The following is a 26,903-nucleotide window of genomic DNA, read 5'->3' as shown; positions in this document are numbered from 1 at the left end:
ATGGTTGCGGTGGGGAGGGGTAGAGGGGCAAGGGAATTATTAGTTGAGGAAGTAGGAAGACAAATTGGAAGCACTAGTACGAAAGGTTGCAACATCTGAACAGATGTGAAAGAGATGGAGAATCACAGAATTTTTAATAGCACAGAAGGAGGCCATTCGGCCCATTGTGGTTACACCGGTTCTCCAAATGAGCATTATGACCTAGTGCCATTGCCCTGCCTTTTCCCCGTACCCCTGCACATTGTTTTTATTCAAATAATCATCTAATGCACTCCTGAATGCATCAATTGAACCTGCCTCCACCACACTTCCAGGCAGTGCATTCCAGACCCCACCCACTCATTGTGTGGAAAAGATTTTTTTCTCATGTCACATTGGGATAAATTGAGAAATTGGGATAAGCAGGGTGTGAGGAAGTGTAGTGGTCACTGTGGGAGTCAGTAGGCTTGTGGGGAATATTCGTTGATAGCCTTTCCCCAGGAGTCAAGGAATGGAAGGGAAGAGTCACAGATGAAGGTGGGAGAACGGTCGAAATTGGGAATAATTATATGAATGGGATGTTATAGTACAGGGCAAAAGCAGGAAGCAGCACCTATAGCCATCAGTGTAACAGAGAGGTGAGGGAGAGGGCTTGAGAAAAGGTCTAGAGCAAAGTCCAATTGGATATTATGATGGTAATGGCACTTTCACCAAAGGACCGATCTTACTGTGTGGTGGTGCATTGACCACTGCTGAACACTTCAGAAAAAAGATCCCACCCTGGTGTGTGGGAACTATGCAGTGCTTTATATGAAAGCAAATACTGCACAATGTGGGGGGAACGGGACATTTTATTGGGTTTTCATGAAACATCTTGCCATGTGTCTGCAGGAATTGAGAAAGAAAAACTCTTGTCCTCCCCGATACTGTTACCACCATGGGACAGGAGGAGGCGTACGGGTCCCGGGAAATTCCCCAATTAAATAGCATGACATCTCAGTAAATCCCCCTTCACTCTAACGGGTTGTAACCATTTCATTTAAGAGTATAATGGACGAATACCAAGTCACAGAGAGTGCATTTGTTTCACGAGATTTATGGTCATCGAGTTTTAAACAGTATCCGGACACTTCAGAGAGCTGGAGAGGGCCATGTAAACGGCGACAGCCCGTCACTGGAGCTATTTCCAACCCATCTGATTTCTTGTAAAAGGGTTGCACTTGGAGGAAATCCCGCCCGCCTTCTCGTCCCATTGGTCCGGCGGGCCGAACCCCGCTGAGGGGTTTGGCCGGTTTCACTGTCAGTCACCGGAGGGACGCCAAGCACAGCCACACCTTCCTGCGAGTAAATAAACGCAGCGAGTTCGAGTCCAGCCCAGATAAAACGGTATTGGATTGCCAAGCATTTTGAAGTGGACGGACAATTAAAAGAATAGTAACAGGGGGAGATACGAAACCAGAAGAGAAAACGACGCCAATATTGCAGTTAGGCAGTTGTCCCCAGTTATTGATAACCTGGCACAGAGCTGCTGTGGAATGATGCAAGGGTGAGCAGTCTTGGAAGCAACTTTCACACAGATCGACAAGCATTTTCACATATATAATTTACTCGTTTTAAGATTATTATTTTTTTTGTTTCTAAATAATGTACAGGTGAACCTTTCCTGTTATCTAGGGCTGATTAAATAGTTTGCCCACTTTTGCTATCTTCCGATGTGACTGATGGGTTAAAATGTTGCGATTGCAGGATCGGTATGGTCGATAAAAACAGCACCGGCATGCGCCGTCTCAAGCAGTGGTTAATCGATCAGATTGACAGCAATCAATACCCAGGCTTGGTGTGGGATGATGAGCAGAAAATCACCTTTCGGATTCCCTGGAAACACGCCGGGAAACAGGACTACAACCAGGAGGTGGACGCATCGATCTTCAAAGTACGAGGAGTGTTTTGGCTCAGTTTGTAATGCTACAAGTTCATTGTGCCTGCTGACCTCCCCCACCTTTCCTTTCCTCCTTTTTAATAAATGTAGCAGCCCTACTTTCAAGTATAGGGTCTCAGTACTTGGGTACATTGTAGCGAAGAGTAAAGCACCTTGGTTAGACTTGGAGACACTCTGGAGCTTTGCAGCGCCGATTCCAAGTTGTGTTCGCTGAGTTGGTCAAATTTCATAAGCAGAGTTGACCCCCCTGTATGCCTCTCGGTGAAAGCCGCCTTGCTTCATTAACTTTGAAGCCGGTTTGCACCAAAGGACATGGAGTTCACAGTGAAGCTGCTGTCAGATGTTTTTCGATGAATGAAAGGTGAACTGAGGTATAGATTCGAAGGAAAGTAATTTGCACAATGAACTTGTAAAATGCAAATTACGAGGTATTTTTACTCTGAAAGCCGAGAGAGTTAACTTTTTTTTAGATGTATTAACGAGGGAGACTCATCATTATTAATTAAACTTAACTTCTAAGTCGCATAGAAAATAAAGGTAATTTTTGCTCCACCTACTCTGCTCTGACCAACACACTCCGACGCAAGGTGTATTGTCATTTAGGTGGTTTGCTGGTTAAATTGCTAAAATATATAGTAGATTCTGAAGTTGCAGTCAGTCTAGATATTTAGTTGTTGCAATGAAAGAGCAATTTTTGGGGGAAAAAAGGAGTAAGAAGCTGTGTTTAATATATATTCATCACTGAAGATCTACATTCAGCCTTTAATGAAATCATTTCTGAAAATATAAGATATGTATAAAGTATGTATTTGGTTTGTAGGAAGGAATTATTTGTACAAGTCAAGCATGTTCCTGATGACAGTATCATTATGCCTGAGGGGCCGACCTGCTTTAGACCTGTTCCTCGGCATCTTGAAACAGAACTGTAGGGGGGGTGGGGGGGGGGGGGTGGTGTTGGGAAATTTCTCCCAGCGACTACAGCAGATAACCTGACACACTCCAGTACAATGCTGAACTTTGCCTTAAATGCTATTTAATAAAGTAGCTGAACAAAGGTTTATGACTAAAGTTCAGGTGTCAATCTAAGTTCATCGAGGCAGTATCTCTAGAGCAAGGGTACCACAACCCTTTAAACACTGAATTTCTATATGATTACATATTTATTTTGCTTCTGTTTGTTTTTACTTTACAAAATGTTTCGACTCGGTGTAGTTGTTAAGTCAAATATTTAAAGTTGTGAAACATATATTTAAAAAGTGGATACAGTGTGCTGAGAGTATATCCTGCTTGTATTGAAAAATTTCAGTTGGAATGTTTATGTAACAAGATCCAACGTCCCTTTTGCCTTTGACTGCCAGGCTGTCACTTGGACCATAGTGCAACTAAAGAACACTTGGACAAAATTGTTGATTGCTATTCAAACTCACTAATAATAAAGGCAATAAATTTAGATGATTGTTGTCTTCCAAATGCAGGTGCAGATGGGAAGGCACCTTATCATTTTAACAGACTAGATTAGAACAGCTTAAGCCAAGCATGCATCATCAGCTGCGAGCTGAAAAGAGAATCACATGTGTATCACGTGGAGATCAATTGTTGGCTCCAGCAAAGGCATAAAACAGAGATGTCAGAGATCACAACTTTAAGAAAAGATCATACTATACCAGTTAGCTTATTGAGTCCATCGACTAACTCATGGTTTATATGCTGCATGGCATTTATAGGCTTGGGCTGTCTTCAAAGGAAAATACAAAGAAGGTGAGAAGGCAGAGCCTGCCACATGGAAGACAAGGTTGCGCTGTGCACTCAACAAAAGTCCAGATTTTGAAGAAGTGACCGATCGTTCTCAGCTCGATATCTCAGAACCATATAAGGTTTATCGAATTGTTCCTGAAGGACAGCAAAAATGTAAGCGTAAGTTATACAGCAAGTTGGGCACATCATATAAGATGAAGGTTTGCTGTGTCCCCTAGTCTGATTCATACATGTCCTCTTGTAAACTTAGATTAAAAGATAACATGACTGAAACTATTCAGCATCTGAAAGAGAAAGCGGATGGAGTACTCCATCCTTGAGTTTTCCTCTCTTTCAGATACTGGTTGACCTACTAACCTGCAGGGCATTTCTAGCATTGTCTGTTTTTTCTTTATTTTAGTCCCGTGTTTTAAGATTTAATTAACAGAACATTGGGGGCTGGGTCCAGGATGTAAAAGTAAAGTTGTTTAGAAGTCATTCTGTCCAATATGATATGAAATTTATGAGAAAGATAAATTTATAAATTTCATCACCTGGAACTAACTTGGTGCCTTTCTTGAGTAAAAGGGGATTGATCTCTATCAATTCCTATCTATCCACTGGGGATAAAGCCGTATATAAACATTTTTGCCCTAAATAGCAGTTTGGATATGGTGTGAAAATAATTTGCTTTTGGTTTCATTTAGGTTTATTTTATTTTTAGTATGTTCATTATATGAATATTTGCCACAAGTATAAAATTTCTCTTATTGGAAGCATTTCAGTAGAGAATTTTGATATGAGTTCATTATGCAAACATATGAAAGTACAAGTAAGATATTACTTGTGGAAATTGTGCAGCTTTTTAGGAATTATGGTAATGACTTCAGGCAGGAGGACAGTATTGGTCTATCCAGCCTCCCCATTCAACTTTACACAATCTTAAGCTGATAAAATTAAGCAGCTTTGATTGAGCAGATTTGAAGGAAGCATTTAACCTTTGGTTCAAAAAATTCTGATCTTCTGAATAATGGAGAAAAAAAAAGAAAATTTGGATTAACCATCCTTGTATAAAGGCGTATGCAATAAAAAAATCTCTTCATAAAACAGAAGCAAATTTGGTATAATATTTGGTCTTCTCTTCCTACCGTGTTTGTTTTGTTGCAGGGGAGAGTGGAGATAATGTTTTGTTACAAGGGGGAGGTTGAGGATAATTAGATCCTCTTTAGGATCTCTTTGGCCCCATGGTAACATCTGAGCCAATTATCTGAAGCAGGTTCTGTGATCTGATATCTAAACCAATGAGATCTACAGTTTTCCAGGGTACAGTTGATGATTGAGCAGCCAGCCAATGATGAAACCTGGAAGGTACCAATATTACTGGTGGCTGGGATTCATTCCAGGCAGCTTTGCAAGCCAAAAGTTTGCAGTTCTAAAAGGCTTGGACAGATAGGCAAGAAGGAGATGATTTGTATCCCATTAAACTTGTCCTGTAAGCCCTGGATATGAAATAAGAAAACTTTTTCTTTACAATCCCTTTTTGGTATTTGTACTGATACTACTACTTTCACTAAATATTTCCATTGATTAACATATTTTTACTGCAGTGACTGAATCCTGTGTCCTATTCATTCCTCTGACTTAATGGATTTTAACCATTCTGGAACAGGTAAATTTGGCAGCCACCCCAATGACCAAGGCGATGTCACTGACATGGATTGCAGTCCACCTGGCTCAAATGAACTTATGAAGGAGGTAAGTGACGGCATTCCTTTTACCCCTTTCTACAGTTTAAGGCTTCAGTCAGAATGAAGGGCACTTGATGAACTGGATAACATTACTTGGCTCCTTGGCTGTGGGTCTGATTAAATTGCAAGCCAAATATGTACAGTCAAATGAACAGTTCAATTCCTTCCTTTAGTGGATCATTCTGTGTATTAAGAGAAAACTTGAACTTATGTTGGGCCTTATCATGGCTCTCAGGATGTCCCAAGTCACTTCGCTCGCCAATGAATAACTTTTCAAACTGCAGTCACAAATGCTATGTGAGTAAATTTAACAATCAGTTTGCAAATGATGAGCTCATGTGAACAGCAGAGGAGATGAATAATTAATTAGCCTGTTTTTACTAGTATTGACTGAGGAAGAATGTTAGCCAACATCCTGGGAGACCTCACTGTTCTTCAAATGTGCTTACCTAAACCAACAGGCAGATAACCTAACATTGCGCTTGAAGGATAGATAGGTACTCAATTCATACACCAGTATTGGAAAGTATCATCTGGTATAAAATAAATGTTGAATGGTGAATGACAACATAGCACCATTTATATAAAACATTTTAGTTTTCTGATCAAAGGTCTTTATTACCCAGTCCAATTTTCTCTCCTCATCCCTTGAAGGTAGCAATTCATGCTTGGGTATCACCGCCACAAACTATGGCCAATCTGTGGTCCTTTGTCTATGTAGCTATCCTTCATGTGCGAACCCATACAGTGATTGTGGGAGAGCATCACAACCCAGTCCAATCCTGATCCTACCCTGATGACTTTCCAAAAAGAATCACATGTTCAGGAAAGTTGGCTCAAATTTTCTTTTCTTCTTCTAAACCAGGACCAATTGTGGCATCCTGACTGAAATCCCAGCTAAGAACAGCTAACACAGCATAGATCTAGAAGCCAGCCCTGGCCCTCCTCATTGTTCTGGCTTGGTTCTTGACTAAACAATCAGCAATGAGCCACTGGAGCAACCTCTGGTATGACTTGTATGTAAATAATGGAGCCAGTTAAAACTGAATTTACGTTTGTGCTGCATCATTATGTAGAGCAATGCAAGTTTGCATTAGGAGTAGTCAGCATTTGAAACTGAAACTCAGTAAATATAGACCATTCATAAAGCCCTTTTGCTAGTGCTTCTTGTTGAACTGTGCAAAGTCATAATTTCCACCAACATTCACTGTGGCAGCAAATCTTAAGCACATTACTTCTGTGAAAAAGGACTTGGAAAATTGTTTGTAGAAGGACAATGGCCTGCTACTATTAAGGAATGACACAACCATTGATTCCAACGCTGAGAGAAAGGCTTGACAGGACATTTTTCATAAAGGTGAACCCTGCTCCTTTAACTTGACTGCTGTCACCCTTCCCAAATCCTGCTTCTATCCATCAATAACAGTCAAACAGGTTTAATTAACTTTTCTTTCCCTTTTTTTGGTATATTTCAAATAAGCAACGAAGAAAAATCTCATGTACCAGCATGAAACTTCTGTATTTTTGTCCTTTTAATCTTGCCCTTTGTTACGCCCCCTACTCAAGATGTGGCAAAGTGTAGGTGCCATTGAAAGGCAGATAGAACAGAAGTGAATAGGTAGGATGCTGGCAGGCATGCAGCAAGGACTATTATTTTGATAAAGTCAGTGTGTGTTTTTCCTCTCTTGGCGACATGGCACTTAAATATAAAATAGAGAAACTCTAAGAGTCTTTTTCCACTGTTACTCTGCATTATAAATAGGGAAGAAGGCTTCAGCCTCAAAATTGCAGTGTCAGTGTCCTTGAGTTGTTGTTCATTTGATTTTTCTGGTTATTTACTTACACTTCCAGTTTTCTGATCATCATGTTCATTCAAGCAGTATTGTACATTCAGAGTAAAGTCCCAGTTTTGGACCTTGCGTCTAATTTGAAGCATTTTAATAATTATTGCTCACAATGTATATTGTAGTCTAAAGGGGTGGTGGTGGTGATGTAGTGGTATTGTCACTGGACTAATACTCCAGAGTCTCTGGGGATCTGCATTCAAATCACACTATGGCAGATGGTGAAATTTGAATTAAATAAAACCTGGAGTTAAAAGTCTAATGATGACCATGAAACGATTGTTGTAAAAACCCATCTGGTTCACTAAGGAAATCTGTTGTCCATACCTGGACTGGCCTACATGTGAATTCAGACCCACAGCAATGTGATTCACTCTTAAATGACCTCTGAAAAGGCTTAGCAAGCCACTCAGTTCTCAAGGGCAGTTAGGGATGGGCAATAAATGCTTGCCCAACCAGCAACGCCCACATTCCATGAACGAATAAAATATACAGCTGTGATATCAAGCTCAGATTATTCATGTGCAGCGCAAGATTAATGTTTTAAAATCAGACTTCACTCTGAGGTTTTCTGATTATAAGGTAAAAATACACTGTGGCCAGGATTTTATGGCCCCTCCCACCTGGGGGCATATTATGGTCCTGCTGAACTGATTGGAGGTTTAAATGGCTCACCGCATCCACTGGGGGGAGACACACCGCGGTTGGGCCTTGGATCCCTGGCCTATGTAAAATAAAGCGTTATGGAAGCACGTTTGCAGGGAATGTTGGATTAGGATTCCAGATATGTATTAGTTTGACTCAGGCTGTAGTACTCTCAGTCATGCGTTTTGAGGATTCCAGGTCGAGTTTAAGGATTTGAGTATATAATCTAGCCTGATGCTGAGGGAATGCACCATTGTTAGAATTGTTGTCCTTTGGATGTCATGTTAAACTGAGGTACTGTCTACCTGTTGAGGTGGACACTAAAGATTCCATGATAATAATCGAAGAAGAGCAAGTAGTTCCCCAATCTCCTTCTTCCAACATTATTCCCTGAATCAAAGGTTCCGAAAAAGTCAATGACGATTTTATTGCACAGATTGCTTTAGCAGCCCTTAAAGTCGTTAATTGCATATTTAATATTTGAAACTGGGATAGATAAGTTTTTAAATCTTTCGTCGGATGTGGTCCTCATTGGCAAGACCAGCATTTGTTGCCCATCCTAAATTGCCCGTGGGAAGGTGCTGGTGAGCCACTTTCTTGAACCGCTGCAGTCCATGTTATGTAGTGATGTTAGGAAGAGAGGTGTAGGATTGTGATCCAGTGATAATGAAAGAACAGTGATTTGTTGTGTGCGGCTTGGAGGGAAACTTGCAGATGGTAGTGTTCACATGCGCCTGCTGCCCTTGTCCTTCTAGGTGGTTAAGGCCACGGGTTTGGAGGATGCTGTTGAAGGAGCCTTGGTGAATTGCTGCAGTGCATCTTGTATACAGTACTCACCACTGCCACTGTGCATCAGTGGTGAAGGGACTGAATGTTGAAAGTGGCGGATGGGGTAACGATCAACCAGGCTGCTTTGTCCTGGATGGTGTCAAGCTTCTTGAGTGTTGTTGTTGGAGCTGGAATCATCCAGGCAAATGGAGAGTAATCCATCACACTCCTGAATTGCGCCTTGTAGATCGTGGACAGCCTTTGGGGAGTCAGGAGATGGGTTACTCGCCTCAGGATTCCCAGCCTTTGACCTGCTTTTGCATCCATGTTATTTAAATGGCTTGCCCAGTTCAGTTTCAGTTTCTGGTCAATGGTAATCCTTAGGATGTTGACAATAGAGGATTCAGTGATGTTAGAGCCATGAATGTCAAACGGAGATGGTTAGATTCTTTCTTGCTGGCGATGGCCATTGCCTGGCACTTGTGTCATGCAAATGTTACTTGTCACTTATCAGCCTAAGTCTGAATATTATCCAGATCTTGCTACATACACAAACTACTTCAGTATCTGAGGAATGCGAATGGTACTGAAGATTGTGCAATCATCAGCGAACATCCCCACTTCAGACCTTATGATGGAGGGAAGGTCATTGATTAAGTAACTGATGATGGTTGGGCTGAGGACACTACCCTGAGGAACTCCTGTAGTGATGTCCTGGGAGTGAGATGATTGGTTCCAACCATCTTCTTTTGTGCTTGATATGAATTCCAATCAGTGGAGAGTTTCCCCCCTGATTCCCATTCAGTCAAATGCTGCCTTGATATCAAGGGCAGTCACCCTCACCTCATCTCTGGAATTCGACTTTTTTCTTTATGTTTGGATCAAGGCTGTAATGAGGTCAGGAGCTGAGTGGCCCTGACGGAACCCAAACTGAGCATCAGTGAACAGGTTATTGCTGTGTAAGTGCCGCTTGCCAGCACTATCAGTGACCCCTCCCATCAATTTGTTGATGATTGAGAAGAGGCTGATGGGCCGGTAATTGGCCAGGTTGGGTTAGTCTTGCCTTTTTGTGGGTGGGATATACCTGGGAAATTTTCCACATCGTCAGTTGTTGTAGCTGAACTGGAACAGTCCTGGAGCACAACTTTATAAATGCTAGTCATTACTTTTGCTTTTCTGGAGTTAATCTACCATGGCACTACACATGGGGCAGGACTTTTACTCTGTCAGGTGGACAGGCCCGGGAGCGGTCACAAAGCCGACCACTGCCTGCAATCGGGCCCTGACATTGATTTCACACCGACTGGCCAATTAACGGCCAGCCAGCGTGAAACACGCGCTGCGATGCTGAGCGCTGTCGGGGTGGGGATGGGAGGAGGGCGAGCACACGGGTGCGCGCACTGAAAGCTCCCTGAAGCATAGAGCTGCCTCAGGGAGCTGAAGATTTTCAATATCAAAAATAAAGGGCAGAATTTTGCCCTCGGTGGACGTGTGGACCCCACAGGCTTGGCCTTTTCGCCTGCCCGCCAAGCACAAGATTGGACGGGCAGCGAAAAATTGCATTTAATTAATCTTTTAATGGCCTTAATAGACCTGTTAATTGTCGGTGGGCGTGCTGCCGATTCCCCATGTGCGTACTGCTGACTCCCACGCACGCCGACCGAAATATCGCGTGTCATTTTATGCTCGAGCGGGTTGGTGTTATGTGTCTATTGATGACATCACTATTTTAAAAAAAGCTCTCGGTAATAAATCATTCAATACATAGAAATTCATTTAACTAATTTCTTATGCAAACAAACATTTCACTTAAGGACTTAATCTCTTATAAAAATTAACATTTATATTCTATAACCATTTCAAGCTCTCAAGCTATCAGTCAAACTGTTCACTTTACAGGCACCCCACTGTGATAATGTTAGGTTGTAAAATCAGCCATTGCAGCACAAACCCTACAATGATAGCCCACAGTCTTATGTCAAGAGACAGAATGAAATATCTAGCACAGATTTTTTAAACTCTATACTTCTTTAAAAATTTAAAGCCCAGCAGCGTTAAATCCCTTGACAACTTTGATAGTTCCAATGAGTTTTGACAATCCTTTGACAGCTTTGGCAGTTCTTTGACAGCTTTGGCAGTTCTTTGATAGCTTTGACAGTTCTTTTTTCTATTCATTCAAAGGATGTGGGCTTCATTAGCTAGCCCAGTATTTGTTGCCCATCCCTAATTGCCTTTGTAAAGGTGGTGGTGAACTGCCTTCTTGAACTGCTGCAGTCCATGTAGTGTAGGTACACCCATAGTGTTGTTAGCGAGGGAGTTCCAGGATTTTGACCCAGCAACAATGAAGCAATATATTTCCAAGTCAGGATGGTGAGTGACTTGGAGGGAACCTCCGGTGGTGGTGTTCCCATCTATCTGCTGCCCTTGTCCTTCTAGATGATAGTAGTGGTGGGTTTGGAAGGTGATATCTAAGGAGCCTTGGCGTGTTTCTGCAGTGCATCTCGTAGGTGGTACACATTGCTGCTTTTGTGTGTCGGTGACGGAGGGAATGAATGGTTTGTGTATGGGATGCCAATCAAATGGGTTGCTTTGTTGGAGTTGCACTCATCCAGACAAGTAGAGACTATTCCATCACACTCCTGACTTGTGCTTTGTAGATGGTGGACATGCTTTGGTCAGTGAGGAGGTGAGTTACTCGCCACAGGATTTCTAGGCTCTGACCTGCTCTTGGAGCCACAGTATTTATATGGCTAGTTCAGGTCAGTTTCTGGTCAATGCTAACCCCCAGAATGTTGATAGTGGGGAATTCAGCAATGGTAATGCCATTGAATGTTAAGGGGCGATGGTTAGATTCTCTCTTGTTGGAGATGGTCATTGCCTGGCACTTGTGTGGCACAAATGTTGCTTGCTAGTTGTCAGCCCAAGCCTGGATGTTGTCCAGGTCTTGCTGCATTTAGACATGGACTGCTTCAGCATCTGAGGAGTTGCTAATGGTGCTGAACATTGTGCAATCATCAACAAACATCCCCACTTCTGACCTTATGATGGAAGGATGGTAATTGGTGAAGCAGCTGAAGATGGTTGAGTTTAGGACATTGTCCTGAGGAACTCCTGCAGTGATGTCCTGGAGCTGAGATGACTGACTTCGAACAACCACCTTCCTTTGTGATCAGTATGACTCCAACCAGTGGAGAGTTTACCCCCTGATTCCCATTGACTCCAGTTTTGCTAAGGCTCTTTGATGCCACACTCGGTCAAATGCAGCCTTGATTTCAAGGGCAGCCATTCTCACCACCTTTGGTAGCTTTGTCAGTTCCGATGAGCAAATGCACTTCTTACCAGCAATCATATCTCCCTTTAACAACCCCAAAGGAGTACTTTACCTCTCCAAAGGGACACTCTGGCTATCCAAATGAATCCACCAAATTCAGACCAGCTGTTACCTGGTCTAATCTGCACCCTCTGGGTTTCACATTCCTGGCCTACCAAAACCTTTCTTCATTGGAGGCAGCTGATGAGTTAAATGGCCTGCTGCCTCTTAAAACGAGCATGCGCAAACTCTGGCCAGTTTCCACTCCCTGGTGTGAAATTAGGAAGTGATGTGTTTGGGACAGGACTTATGATTTTTCAACCATTTCCACTATTTTTGCCTTGATGGAGAGCCTCACTGTCTTGGCAAAAATCTGAGCCTAAGTCTAGTCTTCAGGAGAAGCAATATTAGAGGGAAGGCCAGAGTGTGTGAACATAATATATTCCCCATTACAGACTTACATATTTTATCCTTACGTAATGCTTTGAATTTGTATCATTTATTATAAAATAACAAAACTGGACATCAGTTTGGGAATTGGAAGTGGAGTTGGAGCATAACACAGGTCATTGTCTTTACAGAATGATCAACTAGTAACCCACTGGGCTGATTTTCCCCCCATCAGGGGGCACTGTGAAGGGTCGGGCGGGAGCGAGCGCGAATCCGATCGGGCCCGCGCCGCCATTTTACATGGGCGGGCCAATTAAGGCCCATCCAGCGTGACGCAAAGCCTGGAAGCGTTGAGCGCTCCCCATGCCTCAGGGAGATTGGTTTGATATTTGGAAATTTAAAGGGAGAAAAAAAACTTTTAAAACATGTCCCCTCGTGTGATAGTGTCATGTGAGCTGGAACATGTCAGTAAATTTTTAAAATAATTTTTATTGAATTTTAAAATGCTTCTTGAAACCTCATCCCGCCCGTGGATGAGGTTGCGTGAAAAATGCGAAGGCCGCCTGGGCTCTTTGCCTTCATTTAGCTGTTTTAATTAGTTTATAACAGGCCTGAATAGGGGCTGCACGCCTGCTGAACTGTATATCTAAATGACGCGCAGTGACATGGGGACACCCCCTCTCGTCGACCGGAAAGTTCTTCCCATTAAGAAGTTCGGTGTGATAACTATGTTTTTTTCTACATTTTGCAGGTTATTGTGGATTATAATGCCATAATAAAGAGAAGTCATTCTCCACCACAGGAGGACTGTACAAGTCAACCACAGCATGATTGGTGGGGGCGACAAACCATTGAGGGTAAAACAAGTTCTCTTTTCATTGGGCTAGCCAACTGTAATCAGATTTAATTTTTTCTCTATTTGCTTTGTCCCTTGAAAAGGAATATCACAGGGTATGACCTATTAGTGGGATTCTGACAGACTGGCTAGTGGATTAAAACCTCCATTTTGGGGAATAATATTGGCTAGAAGAACAAAAATTCATACATTTTAAGCAATCATTATAAAGGAGCAGGAAAATAACAAGCACTCTTCCAAGAAAAGTAAAATAAAAATCATTGTGATTCTCATTGGAATCTCCGGTCCTATCCCTGCACCTTTTTAAGCTTGTTATGGAAAATTTCTGAAAGTACCTGAAAATAACTTGCACTGAACCTTCTTCCGCTGACGGCTTATCTAGAAGATTCTAGACAAACCGAAGGAGACCCAGAGTTGACAACCCTGAGACCGTCAAGAGTTGAGGCAGAATTAGGGGAAGGGAGAAGTCAAAGGCAGTGGTTATAAAATGGAAAGTTTGTCTTGTGGCAACCTGTGATCTTAAATTGCACTTAAAGGGGCCATGAATGCTTACTGTGTTTGTCTAAAATTCCTTTCTCTGCTGTTTTAGAGGAGGCTTTCTAACCAAGTTAATACCTGCATCAATGTAATGTGGAGGAATTTCAGATTCACCACCAGGGCTTACCACCACCTTCTCAAGGGCAATTAGGCTTGGGAAATAAAGGCTGGCTTGCCAGTCACGTCTGCATTCCATGACTGAATAAATAAGAAAAATAGATGGATGTGTCAATGTTGCACATTCAGACCGCGCCATGTAATTTCAGGGCTGTAGATTGTACGAGCTAAAGAATAGAATGAAGCTCCAGCTGCTCTCATTTATTTGTATGATACTTATGGATGAGAAAGGCCATTTAGCTCAATTTAGTTAACTTGTCCAGAAATAACCGCCATCACTGCAGCCAAACATTCCTTATATTCTAGATTTTTTTGCCTCTCGTGTTCTATCCAGCATTCATTACATGCTCTATAATACAAAAGCCATTAAACTGTAGTGATTTGATAAAGCATTTAGCTCTCCATGGGATAGATCTCGACTTTGTGTGTTATGCAAAATGGCGATAGAGAGCCAGCAGCCTGTCTTATATCTCTCTCGATTTTCATTCCCAATGGAAGCCACTGGAACTGAGAAACGTTAAGACAAGCTTCCAACCCGTCATCCCCCATTTTACATTGTTGCACAAAGTCAAAATCTACCTCAGCCTGTTTTGTTCTGTTTTATTTTGTTGTGTATCTCGTTATAAAAGCTTCTGAATTGCAAAATACTGCCTTACTGAGAACCCCCAACACGGCCACAACGGATTAGCTGAGCGTTTATCTTATTGTTGCGTCTGGGACCAAGGTTGTATGCAAATTGGCCCCCGCATGTGCTAAGAAGCCGTGACTGTACTTCAAAAGTTATTAGTGGGCTTTGAAGCGTTTGGGACATCTCAGGGAGGAGAAAGGGGCTATAGAAGCCTGGCGTTCTTTCTGTGTTCTTTAGCCTGCAGCATGTTAGAAGACTACTTATAATCTTTTCCTTTCCTCAGTTACAGATTCCTCGATGCTGTATTACGCCAATAGCTTTGGACCCATGCAACCCAATTCAGGTACAGAAAGCACAATCATTACTGTTTGTAACACCACTGACTTACTTAAGCTCCCGTTGTGGATGCAGATTATTGTTATGCTCCAGAATTATACAGCAGGGCCTTAGAACTCAGGCATTTTGAATCTGTAGTCCATCTTTCTGAAAGTGTTGTCTTTTTCTAGGGTTTTGCCAAATGATTATCACCTTTTACTATGGAGGAGTTCCAATGTCCCGGATTCCCATACGACGATTAGATGGCTGCAGAATCACCGTACGCCATGCTCCCATCACCAACGAGGCCATATTCGGGCCAGAAAGCATGGAACAGGTTCTGTTCCCCCCCACAAAAAATATCATGAACCCTCGGCAACAACAAGTTACAAATAAACTCTTGACTCACCTTGAGCGTGGGGTGTTGCTACTCAGCAACAACGAGGGCATCTATATCAAAAGGCTCTGCCAAGGCAGGGTTTTCTGGAGCGGCCCCTGTGCGCCTTTTGCTGACAGGCCGAACAAGCTGGAGAGAGATGCGATTGTGAAGCTTTTTGACACAAAGCAGTTTTTGCAAGGTTTGTACTACATCTGTTAACGTAACAATGACCAGTTGCATTCATCTAGTGCTTAATAGAACATCCTGCAGTGTTTCACAAGACTGTTACGAACCGCAGTTTGTTATTGAACCACATGAGGTATTAAGAAAAGTGACCAAGGGCTCCGTCAAAGACACAGGTTTTAAGCAGTGTCTTGAAGGAGGTGAGGGCAGTGAGGTTAATGATCCTGCAGCGAGTAACTCACCTCCTGACTCCCCAAAGCCTGTCTACCATCTACAAGGCACAAGTCAGAAGTGTGATGGAATTCTCCCCACTTGCCTGGATGAGTGCAGCTCCAACACTCAAGAAGCTTGACACCATGCAGGCCAAGCAACCCACTTAATTGGAACCCCATCCACAAACATTCGCTTCCTACACCACCGATGCACAGTAGCAGCAGTGTGTACCATTTACAAGATGCACTGCAGGAACTCACCAAGGCTCTTTAGACAGCACCTGCCAAACCCATGACCAGTACCACCTAGAAGGACAAGGGCAGCAGAAATATGGGAACACCACCACCTGGAAGTTCCCCTCCAAGTCACTTGCCATCCTGGCTTGGAAATATATCGCCATTTCTCACTGTCGCTAGGCAAAAATCCTGGAACCCCCTCCTAACAGTGTTGTGGGTATACCTACACCACAAGGACTATGGCGGTTCAAGGAGGCAGCTCACCACCATCTTCTCAAGGGCAATAAATGCTGGCCTAGTCAGCGATGCCCACATCCCATTAATGAATTTTAAAAAGTGACAGGTTTAAGGAGGAAATTCCAGAGCTTTGGGCCTCAGCAGTTGAAGGCACAGCCACCAGGAGTGGAATGATGAAAATCAGAGATGCACAATGGACTAGAATTGAAAAGGTGCAGATATCTTGGACTGTTATTGGGGGTGGAGATTAAAGAGATTGGGAGAGGTGAGACTATTGAAAGGATTTAAAAACAAGAATGAGAATTACAAAACTGACACATTGCCAGACTGGGAGCTTATGTAGATCAGGGAGTACAGGGGTGATGAATGAATAGGATTTCACCTTTGGGGAGTGGATAACTGAGAGTATTATGCTGGTCGGACACTGTTATTGGCACAGAAATGCGTATTTAAAAGTACACAATCCTGATTAGATCATCTTCAGCACAAACAGCAAATTATGTGTGAAGTTTTTAGTCTTGCACTCATCAGGACAAACACAAGAATGCCAAATTTCAAACGATCACAACAACTTATAGCACAGGTCGACTGACAGGGTGAGGCATTGCCATGGAGAAAGCAATGGGGAACCATAGGTTACCCAAAGTTACTAGGCTTGAACATGTTCCTTTTATTTGCAGAGAATGGGTCGCTGCTTATGAATGTGTGTTACTTATAGCAAGCATAAATGAACATGTTATGAACTTGACTGATTACCTTAAAATGGCTGTTGGTTTAGCTATTGGAGCGCTCATAATTCTTCAACCAAAGAATCATGTTCATTAATGGCAGAGTACAGACCATTAAAAAAATCCCCCAAAAAATCTGCTATTGGATGTGATTCTGTGAGTGTGGAGTACTTGCTGAGCAATCCTGAATGTGCTAATAGTTCTTTCAAAGTATCAGAGGAATTTAAGTAAAGGTATGCTACTACTGCACAGTATGTTCACCCCATAGCTACTTTATTTAGCTTCTCACTTAGTGAGGAAACTGTAACCCATGTAGAATCTGTGTGAGTTAATGAATCTGAGGAATATAATGAAGCTGCTACAGTATTACAGAATGGTAATCGTTTAGTTTTTGTGACATTGATTGTCACACTTATAGTCAATACCTCTATACCAGGTTTATTAACGCTTTAAAATTAAGAAGAATAAGTGATCGTTAGCTGATCAGTGCTGTCATTCATGCAGCAGTGTTTCTGCTTGGGAGTTGGTGGGCAAGGGCTAGGGCTAGGATGGGGGTTAAAAACATTTCAGCAATAAAGCAAATGGTGTGAGCATTTGGGTAGTTTTTTTATTCTTTCATGGGGTGTGGACATCGCTGGCAAGACCAGCATTTGTTGCCCATCCCTAATTACCCTTGAGTGGCTTGCTAGGCCATTTCAGAGGGCAGTTAAGAGTTAACCACATTGCTGTGGGTCTGAAGTTACATTGAGGCCAAGCAGGGTAAAGATGGCAGATTTCTTTCCCTAAAGGACGTTCATGATCCAGATAGGTTTTTATTGACAATCAGTGATAGCTTCATTGTCACCAATACTGAGACCAGCTTTCAATTCCAGATTATATTGTAAATAAAAAGCTGAGATTTTCCGCTTGGTTGTTACACGAGGCTGGGAATTCTGCCACCATGGGGGTGCACCATTGACCTGATGGGATTTCTGGGGTCAGAGTAACTCAGATTCTTTTGTAGGGCTGTCCATCATCCTGTAAGCTTCTGGGGGTGACCAGGGAATGGCCATTGGGTACCTGTTGCCTGCAACTGAGTGCAAAGGCAAACTGCTTTGTCACCTTTTTTTTAAAAGTACCTCAGCCTCCAATTGATTTATCCAGGTCATTTAAACATTTGGCTCTCCAAAAATTTAAATGAGGCTCCTCTGTCAGTCAGAGATGTGCTAGTTGCCAGCTCTTTATGCTGAGTGTTGCTAAGATGCAACTGTTGGGGAAATGTGTTCTGTGATGTACTCCTAGTAGTTATGTGGAATTATAATATGCTGTTTCCAGCATAAAAAGGGATGGTTGTGCACAATGTCACTTAAGTTGGAAAATACTGGGAGTGGCAGGGAACAGTGAGGGTCCAACGTCAAGAACTCTCAAAGATTTTGTCTTATCCTGCTGCAGCAGTCTAGCCTAGTCCGGTACTCAAAAAAACTATAACCTTAAGGTGCAAGTCTAACAATAACTTGTATTTTTCTGCTCCTCCATGTCAGAAATGAATTGTTTCGCTTTTTGTGAACAGGCAACTTGCTTGACTCATTCTGTTATTTTGTCTGCCATTTAAAGACAGGGAAAATAGACAGCTGTCATCTGCATATTGCACAGATTTGGAGTTGGGGTTCAGTACTGGGGACCTTGACTATTTAAGGTCTTATATTAATGACTTGGATGATGGGACCAACTGTATTGTAGCCACGTTTGCTGATGATACAGTGATGGGTTGGAAAGCAAGTTGTGAAGAGGTTACAGCCAGTCAATGAGGGGATATAGGTAGGATAAGTGAGTGGGCATAAAATTGGCAAATGTATGATAATGTGGGGGTATTGTGAGGTTCTCCAGTTTGGCAGAAAGAATAGCAAAGCAGAATATTACTTCAATAGAGAGAGAATGCAGCATGATGCAGCACAGAAAGATCTGGGTGGCCTTGTACATGAATCGCAACAAGTCAGCATGCAGATACAGCAAGTAATTAGGAAGTCAGATGGAATGTTGGCCTTTATTGCAAGAGGGATGGAAAATAATAGCAGCAAGGTCTTGCCACAACTGTACAGGATGTTGGTCAGGCCGCACCTGAAGTACTGTGTACAGTTTTGGTCTCCTTATTTTAAGAGGGATATGCTTGTATTGGGAGCCATTTAGAGAAGGCTCATGAGGCTGATTCCTGGGATGAGGGGGTTGTCTCATGAGGAAAGGTTGAGCAGGTTGGGCCTATACCTGATTGGAGTTTAGACGAATGAAAGGTGATCTCACTGAAACGTGTAAGATTCTGAGGGGGCTTGGCAGGGTAGATGCTGTCAGGATATTTCCTCTTGTGGAGGAATCGAGGGGCACAGTTTAAAAATAATGGGTCTCCTATTTTAAGACAGAAATGAGGAGGAATTTCTTCTCCCAGAGGGCCATTAGTCTTTGGAATTTTCTGTCGTAGAATAAGATCACCTCTCATCCTTCTAAACTCCTCTGGGTGTAGGCCCAAGCTGCTCAACCTTCCCTCATAGGATAACCCCTTGCAGATTCTCCTGACTGTGAAATCTAACTTTTAGGAACATTAATAAGTATTAGTGTCACAGAGATGAAGGAGACATATAAAGAAGCTTCTAGCTGTAGCCAGTTCAAAAAGTGCTCATAAAATAGCTGAAAACAAATACTGATAGTTTTGGGTGCCCAATGTATTAAGGATAGAAAAGAAGTGGTAAAGTTACAGTTGTACTCACTAAGATAACTAGTTACAGTTGGGAAGAAAGTCCAAAAATTTAGGGTTTTTCAGTAGAGCGGAGAAGGTTGAATGGTAAACTTCCAGAGGTCTTCAGGATCATGCTGAAGGGATTAGGCATATGGGCCTGAATTTTTAGCTCGGTGGGCAGGCAAGGTTGGCTGGGAAACAGACTGCCGACTGCGCTCGGACCCCCAACTGCAATTTCATGCTGGCCTGCCAATTGATGACGGGCGATGATGGCAACGCGGATGTGGGCGGGGGCTGAGAGAAAGCTCCCCGAAGGCAGAGAGCTGCCTCAGGGAGCTGTAGACCTGAAAATGTTCCAATAAAGTTTTGAAAAGCAGAAAAAATTGTCCGAGCATCACGTATAGATGACAAAACTGCTGCCCACAGATTTTTATTTTAATTTTATTTCATAACGGAAGCCTCATTCCCACCCTTGGATGAGGTTGATGAAAAATGTAAAGGCCGCCTGGCCGATTGATTGGCAACGAAAAATAGCAGACAATTACGCCATTAACGGGCTTAATTGCCCTCTTAATTGTCGGCGGGCACACTTCCGACTTTTGCGCGCGCGCCGAGTGAAATATCTCGCAGAATTTCACACCCGATCAGGTCGGGCATACGCCTGCCCAATCCACGTTAATTCAGCCCATGTAGAAAAACACTGACAAAGTCTTGATGGACTGAATGGTGTTTGCTGGGATATTCTATGATTGTGCATTTAGGAAGAATTTCACTGCTCATTATTTCTAGGACCTTAATCCTTTGTGCGCTGTTTTCTAGCACCATATATGCCTTTGATTGCTTATTACCAACTGAATAGTGTCTCATTAGTTACTGTTGATATATATATTACCCCAGCTCCTGTAGATTTTAATCTTTCCGCTTTATTTAGTTATCTCCAGTCTATGTATCTGGGCTGAAGAGGGTGAACAGTTGTGTTCACTGGTCTCTGCCAGTTTTATTGTTAAGGCTGCCATGAGAATCCGTGAACACACTGTCTGATTCCCTCTCCCTTCACCTGGAAGTGCCTGACTGCACTTTGTAATTCCCATGGGACATGAGCCATGCTCCAGCATTTCATGGCAGAGTGTTGGAACACCATGACATTGTCCAACTGGATCGGAAGAAACTAGATGAAAACGTAGGCCGGAATTTTCCAGTCCGACCCACGGCATCCCCCACCATGGGCGGGGTGGAAAATCTGGCAAAGCAGCCAAAAGTACATTGACTTTTGGCAGGGATTTTGGAAAAACCCTGGCCATGCATTTCAGATCTAGTTGCCCAGAAGGTAAAAAACAGTTTGGACCAGTGCTCTTTTTCCCTAGTGTTTGCTGGTGTTCCATTTTAAGGTATACAAGACCAGTTCAGACCAGTATTTTTATTTCCCAGTTTTTAATTGTTTTATTTCGTTCTGGGAGTGTATTGGATTGCTAAAGATTGTCATGATTATGATTCAAGTTGGAATTCAATTCTCCTCACTTACTAAATTAATTTCAGGAGCCAAATGCCTTCCTTAAAGCAACATAACTTCACAATCCACACCTTCTTTATGGGTGGCCATCTCATGAAGTCCAATCAGCCTGAGCCTTAGCTGGGATAAGCCAAATGATTCACATCAAATAAAATGACCAGGGAAACAATCAGTACAAAAGTCTATAGAAGACTAAACAAACAACCGGCACTAGAAATTACTGAAGTGCTATTCTATAAAGCCTGAAAACACAACCGGACTGAAGTCAACCACATCCAGTTGGGCAGTTAGACAATGCCAAATATTTGTCACTTGAGGACTGTTCTTGTTTGGTGACCTTCGGAATACACTTGAATTGTGCATTTAGAGAGGATAAAAATGCTTTTGGGTGTTACTGGATATAATTTCAACACAAATAAGTCACAAGAAAAAAAACAATTAGGCTTGTAATATGGTAGTGACAAGGGTATACAGTCTTAAAATATTCTACTTCTCTTACAGATTTGCAACTTTACACAGAGAACCCCCAGTGTGTCCTTCCGAATAACAAAGTGATTATTTGCTTTGGAGAAGAGTTTCCTGACATGAAACCCATCAACAAAAAATTAATTATAGTGGAGGTAAAGAAATTAACAGCATTGGTGGAGTAGTGGTGGGGAAGGAGCAGATGAGATTCCCGAACTATGTGATGTAAAGCTCACCTTAAAGCTCGTTTAACAATGTGTGATTGTTTTGATGGCTTGTGCAAAATAAAAATGGAATTTTTTCCCACTATTCTGCAGATTGAACAGGTGAAAACAAAGCAGATTTTGCAGGCTGTGCTTCAGTCCAGGAATTACGATAACAATATCCACCTTCAAATTTCCAATGAAACAGCAGAGGACAAATTGTCAGGGATTCTTCATGAACTTTGCATGAATAGTTACGGTTACCCAAGACCTGCCTTCAGCGAAAACCAGCAAATAAGCTGAAAATAATAAATTCAACTCTCTGCTTCTGTGACCTAAGGACGTTTGTGTAAGTTGGTGGCATTAAATAAAAATGCTCTTTGCTGGTTGTCAGTAGTGTTGCTAAGGGACTCCGAGTCTCTAATCATTCTTGTTGGCTGAATGCCGCTTTGCACTGCAATTAATATTTTTTGTAACAATATTACATTTTGTAAAATAATCATATATTTTATACAAGTTTATTTTTCACTGTGAAAACCAATTTAATATCCATAGGAGTTTATAGCAAAGGGACTGAACACGCATCTACTTGCAACACTGTTCATTACTGTCATGACACTTACTATGTAAGAAATATTTATTATCTACAGAATAATGGATGTCTAAGAGGGAGTTGCATAAATTCATTTTAATGGTTAAAAAAAAGACCATAAATCTAGTTTATAAATTCTACCTGTGTATAAGGTGCTCCACAATTTTGTTATTATTTTGGCTTTTAAAGAAAACAGGATGTATGGTTGTGTAATCTGCAAATTTATATTTTATGTTGTACAGTAACTTGCAGTTATTTTGTAATTTTCTACAGTAGCTACTGATGTTAGTTGTGATAGCAGAAGTACAGCCTGAGTTGAGCATAATCAGGCCTGGTTCCATAAATTGACTTAAAAAAAACAGGCATGTGCTTATTTAATGACCTTGCATGATCTGAGGACGTTTCAAAGTGCTTTACATCCAATGAAGTGCTTTTTTTCTTTAGCTATTGTCGCTGTTGAAATGCAGGAAACACAGCAGTGAACATGTGCACAGCAAGCTCCTTCCATTTAAGTTTTATAAATACGATAATGACCAGATAATATGTTAGTGATTGAGGATAACGGATAAACTGTAACCTGAACACCAGGGAGAACGCCCCTTCCCTTCTTTGACATAGTGCCATGGGATCTTTTACATGCACCTAAGGTCTCAGTTTAATGGCACCTCTGATATTAGAGGACTTACTCAGTACTCCACTGAAGTATCAGCCTAAATCTTTTAGCTCATGTCCCTAAAGTGGGACTTGAGCCTGTAACCCTCTGCTTCAGAGGAGAGAGTGCCACCAAATGAGCCACAGCTATCAGCTGAGTTAGGAGGCCAGCTACTACAGGTATTGAAATTAGTAACTTCTTAGAACTGGACAGGTTTCTGTAATCTGTTCTATCTTATCTGCTAAAGCCATCACAAATATACTTTAGACTTAATTTATTCTGCTAGTCAGCCTAAAGGCCAAGGTAAAATAGTAAGAAAATATATTGGTTGATTGAAACCAAGGAGCAAATAACTTTTTCCTCAGGGAGTTGTTGGCAGTTCAGACAGTCGCTGCTAGGAATAACAGACCTAGTTCTGGAAAGGTGTCTTTTTCTACCCTCCCCATCCCAACCCCGCCCCCACCCCCACCCCCCCACACCCCACTGTCCCCTCCTCCAATTCATGTGCTAGACCCCCATTGTACATCATCTCACAGTAAATCTTCTATTTAAATTTTATAAGGCCTTTCCCTCAGTCCCTCAATTGACTGATACCAGCTACTCTGAAACTCTACAATTATTAAAATATACATATTAATTGGAGATAAGTTCATCAATTTTGGGTATTGTTGATGGATTGTGATTGTTAATTTTTACTCCAATTTTATAGATTCAAAGAATTAAATTGAAGATTCCATGAAAATAACTAGATTTTCTGACCAGTCTGCGCACACACTTGGACTATATTGTTTTGATAATATTTTAGCATGCATGTTAATACTTCAGCTGAAATATTAAAAAAATCAGACACAGGTGTTTAGTATGGACACATTAAGCAAAAATATTACATAGAATTTACAGCACAGAAAAAGGCCATTCATACCCATACTGGTGTTTATGTTCCACATATGCCTGTTCTTACCTTCGTTTCATGGTATCAGCCTACCATTCTATTTCTTTTTCCCTCATGTACTTACCTAACTGCTCCTTAAATGTATCTATGCTATTTGCCTTAACTCCTCCCTGTGGCACGGAGTTCCTCATTCTCACCACTCTCTGAATAAATAAGTTTCTCCTGAGTTCCTTATTGGATTTGTTAATGGCTCCCGTATATTTGTGGCCCCTAAACTCTACCGCAACATTGCCAGTCAGAGAGTATACCCCAAACTTTAAACCATCAGATAAAAGCACCAAATAACCAGATCCGTGACTCAGTTAATTGCCTTTAAGATCAAAAGTAAAAACCATGTTAACTTCTGGTGCAAAAGAATTAACAAAAAGGTATAGTCACCTCTCTGTGGTTCAGTGAGCAATCTAATTTGGCAAACCTGTGTCTAAACATTGCTACATGTTCATGCTAATGCTTGTACTAGTACAAGGATTCTGTGTCTAAATGCCTTGATAATCAGATCAGTAATGCTGATGCATTGGACATATTTTAGGAATCATTGCTTAGAATATTATTTGCAATTAAAGGGTCCAATATGCAGCCACAAAGAGATTAGAATTATTCTGCATGTGTGTGGGAGAGAAAAAAGTTTTTTCTTCTCTGTGTTGCCCCTGTCTCCTGCTCTCAATGCATGATCCTTGAAGAATCGATGTTAAATGGCCTTATCTTCAGTGAAGCAACTTGGAACACCCCTTGTTACTGAGTTTTCTGATCACCCAAATGCCAATAAATGCACTACTCTGGCGGCAACAGTGCACACGATTCAGTTGCCATGACATTTAACTGCTTTACACGGGTTGAACTGTCATAGCCGGCCATAGTATGGATTCGTGAGATCCACAATTCGGCTAGTTTGCAGGAAGGATGACTGTGCTAGCAATACAGAAAGTTTGAGCAGCTCCATTTAAGCTACTCTCCTGAAACCTATGCTGCAATATTAAAGCAGCTGCAATGCGATTGGATCACCTGATGTGTTCTCAGTTAAGTTATGTGCACAAATTGTTTCTAAAGTTAACTGTACTATCTGTAGTTTTTGCTGTTGGGTGTGCTGAAATGTGGCTTTGGTCCAGCACTGTTGTTACCGTGCTGATATCATAAGGTTGCCATTCATATCTTTTTAGAAAGTACCTAGACTTCAACAATATTTACTTGGTAATAATTGTTACTTCATATTGGCATTGTAAAGGTGTCCTTATTCTGCTCTTCACTGCTAAAAAGTACCTAGATTTCATCACCATTAATCATTAGGAATAACTGGTATTCTGAGAAGATGTTATTGCTCCTCTCCTATTTTATTCAAAACTAGCTAAGATCTTTCAGCACTTATTCCCCCAGATGATTTTGTATTTTACACTCATTTCTTTAAGCTGTTCCCCTTTCTCTCTTCACCTCCAAGATTTCCAATCTCAAAGTAAGAAACCTAATCTCTGATTTGGATTGGTGACTAAAGCATGTAACTCAAATCTCTCCCCCCAGTGGATGAGGAAGTGAACAATGAACCATATAGAAAGCCCCAGTCTTGATCCACAGTTTGTGCTGAGCTAATTGATCTTGGTGGCAACAGCAGCACTAAACCTGGCCTTTCCGCCCTTGATTTAAGGGGAAATTGGCCAGAGTCCATGTTCCTGATCATTATCCAGTGACCCCTGCTGCTGGAATTGCATGTGCACTGGGTGAAGGAAGGATCCAGCTTGGCTGTGATGACCTCTCAAGTCAAATAGTCTGCTAACACTTTTCTATCAAGATTCAAATTTTTGAATATCAAACACTTTTACAAGGTACAAAGTCCCAGTGGAAGCACAGCTTTGTCAGGCTCCACCAATAAAAAAGAGAGGACCATGAGAGTGTAGAAACAAGCAAAAACACAAGTAGCAAAATACCCTTTTACGAAGCAATCAGCATTCGGCATCAGAGGCAAACATTTAAACAATAATTATATGTGACTTTTAACTCCTTCCTAGCTATTGATTATGTTTCATAATATGCACAGATGGTTTTTTTTTGTAAAACAAACTTTGGCCTGATTTTTCAGAAATAATAAAACGACCCTGTTCTTTGCAAAGTGCAAGTGTGTGTGTGATTTACGTTCCAACCGCACTCTGTCCGTCTCCAAGAAGGTGCGCAAAATTTTATTCAATTATAGTGGAGGGAACATTGTTTACCTTGGCAACCATTTCTCAGCTGTAAATTCCTCTGATCATTCAGAAGTTCTTGAAAAGTGCTTCTCTCATTGACTCTTGCTCTGACAGGGTAGAATTTGTTTAGTAAATATGTATTAAAATAAATTTCATGCAGATAGTCTTTTTTATTGGTGTCAGGGGTTTTACGGTATTTTATATTTGTAACAGTCTGTTCAGCAGGAATTGGTTCCAATTGCCTTATGCCTGCTCGTCCCTTTGTTTCAGTGATATAATGTTGTTCACCAGTGAGTTGAGTAAGGATTGTAGGGCCAAACCTCCCATTAACTGCTTCATCATGGCATTAAGTTACTTTGAACAGGTCCAAGTTAGACTGGGGTTAGTGTGGGCTGGGGTGAGTGGGGAGTGGAATTTGGCACCGGTAACTTCCTGGCTTCAGACAGGTTGTACTTCATTGACAGTAGAGGATGCTTGTCTTAAATATTTGTGAGTCAAATTCATCATCGCGCACCATACAATTGATACTGTGATATTCTAAGTCCCTCCCCCCCCACCCGCCTGTGCTATATGAGATAAGGAAATGGCTACTACTCTGTTTATTGGAACTTTCTAATGAGCAAAACAAAGATATTTTTATTTTTTCTGTAAATAGAATGCTGTAAATAAAGGTTATCATCATCAAACTATACTTCCATTCCTTGAGTTCTTTTAATTTGCGAATTATATGTCTATAATTCACTGGTTTAAAGTAGTGAAAGATAAAAAGCTTTGACAACTTGTCTCTATTTTTCAGCAATACTCAATTCTATTTGTATTAAGGTATATTTATTATTTGAACATTGCATTCTTTGAGCGTGTAATT

At 41.6% G+C, this 26,903-nt stretch overlaps 1 protein-coding gene across 1 annotated transcript; it reads left to right on the top strand.

The window, feature by feature from the left end:
- The first annotated feature begins 1,276 nt into the window (after positions 1-1,276).
- irf8 (interferon regulatory factor 8) lies at positions 1,277-26,727 on the top strand. The gene is made up of 9 exons (XM_041191190.1): positions 1,277-1,525; positions 1,726-1,912; positions 3,643-3,826; positions 5,322-5,407; positions 13,109-13,214; positions 14,779-14,838; positions 15,002-15,388; positions 21,505-21,623; positions 21,786-26,727. Exons 1-9 carry the CDS (start codon positions 1,515-1,517, stop codon positions 21,972-21,974), a joined length of 1,329 nt encoding a protein of 442 aa, XP_041047124.1. The 5' UTR covers positions 1,277-1,514; the 3' UTR covers positions 21,975-26,727.
- Positions 26,728-26,903: the final 176 nt, after the last annotated feature.

The sequence above is a fragment of the Carcharodon carcharias genome, chromosome 7 (assembly GCF_017639515.1).
Source record: "Carcharodon carcharias isolate sCarCar2 chromosome 7, sCarCar2.pri, whole genome shotgun sequence".
Lineage (NCBI taxonomy): Eukaryota > Metazoa > Chordata > Chondrichthyes > Lamniformes > Lamnidae > Carcharodon > Carcharodon carcharias.
Note: the sequence above shows the minus strand (reverse complement) of the source record. Positions and strands in the feature narration are given on the sequence as shown.

Excerpts from the sequence above, each read along its gene's own strand:
- irf8 (XM_041191190.1), top strand. Across the intron at positions 5,408-13,108 it reads CAAATGAACTTATGAAGGAG|GTTATTGTGGATTATAATGC; the intron begins GTAAGTGACGGC and ends TACATTTTGCAG. Across the intron at positions 21,624-21,785 it reads AAAAATTAATTATAGTGGAG|ATTGAACAGGTGAAAACAAA; the intron begins GTAAAGAAATTA and ends ACTATTCTGCAG.